Genomic DNA, 6,967 nt, shown 5'->3' on the forward strand with positions numbered 1-6,967 from the left:
AAAGTTACAATTACATAATATTTCTACTTCAATTCGTTTTTTTGAAATATAAACATAATGGTGGCTGTCATAAAAACTTGATGGATTTATTCAAACATAAATTAAACATTGTAGAACAGTACAATTTATAATGATTATGTTATATGGTGCATATATTTAGCAAAATGCCCCTCTCTACAGTTTATCTTTCTATCTGACTAATGAGTTTATGTTCACCGAATATGTTTTTTCTGAGGTAAACGTTATGTGACATTGTTTACAAGCCTTTATATTGACGTCTTTGCACGGCTGAAACACTGATTGAGCGATTTCATGAGACAGAATACGGCTGGTAAAGTTATACTCTTTCTTTTAACTTACCTTCGTATGTTTAGTCATGTTTATTTTGTGCTGAAACTGGTATTAATGTGGAGGAGATGATCAGTTCACGTGCGCCTGGCACTGCCGCGTCTGTTGAACTGAGGTACGACATGCGATCTGTCACTCCATATTAAACAGCGCCAAAATAGCATTTATTGTTTGAATACTGCAATACAATGGAAAGAATTTGAAATCTGAGACTTTGTTTCATATTAAAAGTACCAAAGCACAATGCTTATTGTGATTTATTGGATGGGTGGTGCTTTGTTTCATATTAAAAGTACCAAAGCACAATGCTTATTCCGATATATTGGATGGGAAGTGCCCTTCAACGTTCCGTCCATTAACTGAAAACAGGCTAGACTAATCGATATTGATTTAAGAATCAATATCGTTCCGTAAAAATGAGAATCGATTAATATTGAGATATAGATATTTTTTACCCAGCCCTAATTTACAGTGCAGATTATTTGATTCATAAACAGCTCCCATAAAATCCTGAACTAGATAATCTTGCACTGGGAAATCTGAAAAGTACTTAAGGTGAAATGGTGTATGGTTATCACCTGCAGGTAATCAGACTGAATGGCCGCCAGGAGGTGCTCCTTGCTAAGCTTGTAGAGGACGTCAGAGGTCATGACCTGGTTGAACTCCTCACACAGGAAGTGCATGCCCTGCCGATGAACCCATTTGGAGCCGTAAGGCTGTGAGCTCCACTTCAGGATGGCCACCACAGAGTCCAGCGAGATGCTGTCTGCCACAATGTCTTCACAGCCTAAGATGAATAAACAATGACATCACATTTTATTTAGATATAAACAGGGCTTCAGCTGCTCTTAAACATACAAATCTGTGTCCAAATGTAGTTAATTAAGACTTTAAAACTAAAACGTGGGTAGTCAAGATGCTCTTAGAATAGGGCACTACCTCCATCTGCCCTCTATGCAGTTTTATTTATTTATGTAATAATTTTCTCATCACCATGACTGTACTATAACACTTCAAGTTATATGTCGAGAAGACACTGTGTCCTATGCTGTGAAAGTAAATTCGTTTTATTTTCACTTCCGAAAGTTGAGGCTGCAAAGAATCAGTAGTTAAAATTCACAGTGGTACAACCCCAATCTTTTTTTGTGTTCCTGTCATTTTACTGATGACTGCTTCTCTAATCTCGGGGAGTTCAACGCAGGTTTCACAAAATGCTTGCTCTTGAAAGATGGATCAGTACCCAGTTTATTTGGACCAGCTGTCTCCACTGCAGCATATCATAATCATAACCTGCAAGTATAATAAATAATAAATGCTTATAATTTCTATTGAGCATTCAAAATATGCAACTATGGCAATGGGCGTATCGTTTCCGACACGTGCTGTAAGCGGTAGATCAATCACAACAGAATGGGCCATCTGACCAATCATGGAAAGAAGGGGTTTAGAGAGACAATCTTAGAACTGCTTTGAACAAATTGTTTGAGAATCATTGGAAAATGAGGTGATATTAAATGCATATTTTGAGAAAACTAAAGTGTTTTTTGACCTTGCATGTATGTAAACCTATTGAAGGAGACTCCCAAAACAATATTAGGAACCTTAAAAACTGCATAATAGGGGCACTTTAAGTTAAAGTTAAAACAGAGTCCTTAAATACAGAAGTAATATATTCTATCCCAATATGTGCAGATATGTCTAAAATATTAATGAAAATTGATGCATTTAAATGTCACTGTGGGAAAAGATGAATAATTTACCCAATTATTCAAAACAAAAACACTGCTTTATGCTGCTTCAATCTGTGCCTTGAATTAACAATTTGATCTGTTTTGTCTTTTCTATTCAAATTTTTTCGGTCTCCTTTTCCAGTCATCAAAGACCAAATGTCAAAAGAGAGGCATTCAGTGCAGTTTAATCAGTAAATGCCACTGATTTTTTTCCCCCCTGTGCTTGATACAAAGACCCCCGGAGCAGTGGAGAATTTCAACCTCAATGCAATCCAAGCCAAGCATCTCTAGAGAGCAAGCTTGGTTTTCCCTTTCTAACAGGGATTAAGTGAAATTCAGTTCCAACAATAATTTTTCTACAGAAATGTACAAATTTACTGTCTCATACCCAATAAAACACATTAAATTGATAAAAAAGTGCTAAGACTATTTTTAAATAAATGCAGTTCTTTTGAAGGATCCAAGAAAATCTGGGAGAAAATAATGTTTCCACAAAAATATTAAGCAGCACAACTGTTTTTTTTTAACAATGATAACAATAAGAAATGTTTCTTGAGCATCAGCATATTAGAAAGATTTCAGAAGGATTGTGAGACACTGAAGACTGGAGTAATGGCTGCTGAAATGACACCATTTCCGCAATAGCTCAACCAAAAGTGATTTTTAAAAAATGTATTTATTTATTTTTTGTGAAAAAACAAAGAAGATATTTTGAAGAATGTTGATAACCAAACAGTTGCTGGTAGCCTTTGACTTCCATAGTATTTTTTCTATACTATGGAAGTCGATGGTTACCAACCATATGAATATTGGGTTACCAACATTCTTCAAAATAGGGATGCACGATATATCGAAATTATCGAAATATCACAAATATACATATAGCAATGGTTTGCGATAAATGAGTGATTTAATACTTCGAAAAGTTATGTATGCTCAAAGTTTTAGGTCGACGCAGATGGTATAGCATCTGGCACGCGGTTGTTAGTTGGGATATGCGTGTGCATGCTCGTGCTCTGATGCAAGACAATCAACAAGCTTTGATGTAAAATATGTAAATCCCGATTATGAAATCGCGACAGCTGTTACGCGCAGCTTGTAAGTGAAGAACTAAGATAAACCATATATTGTCATAGTCGTGTGTTTTATTAGTCATGTTGAATCAATGAAAGCAGTTCAATCTTCTGTTTATTATCTGTAACCAACCACACCCACTGCAAAAACTCCCATCTTCTCCTTCTGTGCCCTCACTGAGGCAGAAGTATCAAAACTTCTGCTCTCCAGCCATCCTACAACATGCCCTCTAGACCCAATCCCCTCACACCTCCTCCAAGCAATCTCTCCTACACTTTTACCAGCACTGTGGAATCTCCTTGCACTGGCTACCGAATACTGAAATTTTGGTACCGTGACAACACTAATGTGGAGCCTACATGTGACTGATGTAAACAAGCTCCTGCCACTCTATATCATGTTTTGGTCATGTCCGAAATTGCTAGAATATTGGGGTTCAATTTTTGAGACTTTTTCTAAATTGCTCGGTAAAATCATTGTTCCTGCCAGGCTGACCGCAATATTTGGAGTTGCTACTCAAGACTATAATCTAAGCAGATCCCAGTGTGATGTTATTGCTTTTGTTCACTTCTAGCCAGGAGGTTAATTTTGTATAAATGGAAAGACTCTTTGCCTCCAACATACAGACACTGGATTAAAGATGTTATAACATACAATTGGAAAAGCTCCGATGCTTTATGAAAGGGTCAAATAAGAGATTCTTTACTACTTGGCAACCTTTTCTAACCTTTGTGGAGAACGCTGCTTCTAAAGAATTGTACTGAATGTACATTGTCTAAAATGTTATTTTATTTCTATTTATGTATGTGTGTGTATACACATATATATGCTTTTTTTTTTTTTTTTAAGGTCTGACTGGTATATAAGGTTGGGGGGGGTTCATACTCTTTTATTTAAATTTTTTTTTCCTTTTCTATAAGTTTTGTTCTATTGTTCTATGTAAAATAAAGAAAAAGATTAGAAGTAAAAATAAATAAATAAATAAATAAAACACATTTATTCTGTGGCACTTAAAAAATGTTTGTTTCTTATAGGAGCCAATGGCTCCTTAAGTGATTTTTTTTGTCTGGAGCCCTGCTCAGAAATAGTTGTAAGGTAGTGCGCTTTTCCAAACAAAGCTAATCACTGTTAGCTTAGCAGCATGCTAGGACCAAATTCTACTGACATCAATCGTGAATGTCTTGTGCAAAAAAACCCCCCGCTATTTATGCTGCTCATAATAAATTTCTGTTGGGATACAACCTTAGAAGCCAGCTGTATGTAGCTCACAAAAAAGCTACATGGTGCATGGTGAGAAAGGAGGATGATGAGGATGCATGAGGAAGGCCGACTGATTTCAGCAATGTGGAGCTGCTAACAAATGAGTCATTTAAAACTCATTTCACTAGAAAACTCATAAAAAAAAATAATTTCAAACTAAACCATGCAAGGTAACGTTTTATAAGAGATTCAGTATACATTTAAAATATTCTTCCTCTGAAGAAACACATTTTGTCAAGAACTACAAGCTAACAACAAGGTCATGTGATGCGAAATACCTAATGGTAGTCTTGAGCTCATTTTACAGTTGAGTACACCTGATATTGGAGGAACACAGCCACACAGGAAGGGAGCGGAGACAGTGAAGGACTAATCATTAGGGTATCTATTAGCCTTGAACAAGTGCAGTACCCCAATTAACTAGCCAGAGCCCCGGAGCTTGATATAAGGGGTAGACAGGCTAATAGACAGAGAGGAGCAGGAGGAGAGATAGAGTAAGCGAGCCAGCGAGAGAAACGGTGACATGATGAGAGGAAGAAAAATGAGAGGAGGAGTAAAGATTAGGAGGGAAATGTCAAAAAGGACAGAGATAGAGGAAAATTAGCCCGGTCTGTATGACTGAATGTGAAAGACGGAAATTGCTGAAAGATACAGAGATGAAAATGAGAAGTGGAGAATGAAGGAGCCCCAGAGAGGTGTTGGGTTAAAATTCTCCATGACCTTTCAGACAAGCTGTAACAGACACAATCATTACAGAGCTGACAGTCTCTCACAGGCTTAATGGAAACACCACCAGCAATCTGTGTTAATACTAGACTTGTGCCGTTATTCGGTAATGCGATATATTACAGTAATGAATATGCACGATATTGTTATCGTGGGCACTTCTAAATACCGTGAATAATTATATATTACAAATTATTCAGAATTTTGAATGCATTTTAAGAATACTTTTCCCATCAACTGGTCAAAATGCATAACACCGCTGTATACTGCGTGAAAGACACGTGCACACTCTGATGTAAATAAGCGCGAACGAGAAGCACATGGCGGAACATGTGAGTATATATATAAGTATAAAATAAATGTGAAAGAAAATGAAAGAAAAACAAGGTCACAAAGACCTTGCTTTATGGATTTTTGAAATGCTCCTGCTGCCCAATTTTCATTGCTAGATAATGATGAAATATCAAAGCATCCTTTTTAAACCATTCAACTTAATGAACAGTGACACAAAACTGCAAGCGGAACAAAGAATGAAAAATACAAATGAACACATACTGGAACACACAAAAGGTTTTCAATTTGTGAATAATTTCTCTCCTTATCCCCAGATGTCTCTTTCTCAAATGAGAAGCAATGCATTTTTTTAAAGGTGCTGAGAAATGGAAGAAATGTGCACAGTTCTCTGTAGCTTCCAGTCTCCAGGCCCATCGACGCAGCATTTCATTTGCACTACAGAACAGACCTATGGTACGCCATGCTGTCAGTTAATGTTATCGTCACAGGTGCAGTGTCACGCTCAGCCCTGTGTCAGTTCATTCACAGCACGAACCCTCACCAGAACTGTCTCCTTCAACTCCAAGTCGGTCTATTTCCATCACACTGTTGTCTCATGTGCCAAAGCCGGATATCTGGACCACCAGTTTGCATCATCTCATCTATCCTGTGAGATACTGATTAGATGCAATTTTCCCCCTGAGGTCCACTTTTAAAGTTAGCCAGGTTTCCTGCACCAAAAAGCCGTCATTTATGGCGAGCCGAGTCGTACCACGCAGTGGAAAAGCACCATTAGTTTTACAGGAGCAATTACTACCCTCTCTCTGACCCTTAGAATTAAACAGGTGGTTTCATTTGCTAATGCACTTTAAGACTTCTATATGTAAATGATCACAGTTATTATTATGATAGTACTCCAACGTTAGCCAATGTCATTCATTAGGTTGGGCTAAGTGCCAAGTTACTGAATAACTCTTAAGGTAAATGACATGTGGGCCTAATATGTTCATTTGCACATACTTGTGACAACATAACCATGCTGATTTCATAACCATGAGTGACTGAGTTTTTGCAACTTACTATCAATAAACGGTTCGGCTGGACTAGGAAGAAAACTCTGTGTTGTGAATACTGCATTAAAGAATTGTTCACCTAAACAATTCAGACATCAATTATTCACCCTGAAGTCAGTTTAAATGCAGAACCTCATAAAACACAAAAAACTGCCATAAAAACACAGAAGTAGTCAAGACCTATGTACTACAATTCAAAAGTTTAGGGTCAGTATGATTAAAAAAAGAAAAATGCATCAAATGTATCCAAAGTTACAGTAAAGACATTTCTAATGTTACAGTCTTTTGTTCAATATTTTGTTCTATTATACTTTCTATTCATCCACAAATCCTGAAAAAAAATGTAAAAACATATTAAAGGGTTAGTTCACCCAAAAATGAAAATTAACCCATAAATTACTCACCCTCAAGTCATCCAAGGTGTATATGACTTTCTTCTTTCAGACGAATCCAGTCGGAGTTATATTAAAAATTGTCTTTGAT

At 36.8% G+C, this 6,967-nt stretch overlaps 1 protein-coding gene across 2 annotated transcripts in view; it reads right to left on the minus strand.

Moving 5' to 3' along the window:
• Positions 1–6,967, minus strand: part of LOC107665372 (BTB/POZ domain-containing protein 7-like) — a 71,267-nt gene that overhangs the window by 13,534 nt on the left and 50,766 nt on the right. For both annotated transcript variants that reach the window (XM_016456226.1, XM_016456225.1), the window contains exon 4: positions 927–1,135. In XM_016456226.1, the coding sequence (XP_016311712.1) occupies positions 927–1,135 (209 nt within the window). The remainder of the gene's footprint in view (positions 1–926; positions 1,136–6,967) is intronic.

Source organism: Sinocyclocheilus anshuiensis, unplaced genomic scaffold (genome assembly GCF_001515605.1).
Source record: "Sinocyclocheilus anshuiensis isolate Anshui unplaced genomic scaffold, SAMN03320099.WGS_v1.1 scaffold199, whole genome shotgun sequence".
NCBI lineage: Eukaryota > Metazoa > Chordata > Actinopteri > Cypriniformes > Cyprinidae > Sinocyclocheilus > Sinocyclocheilus anshuiensis.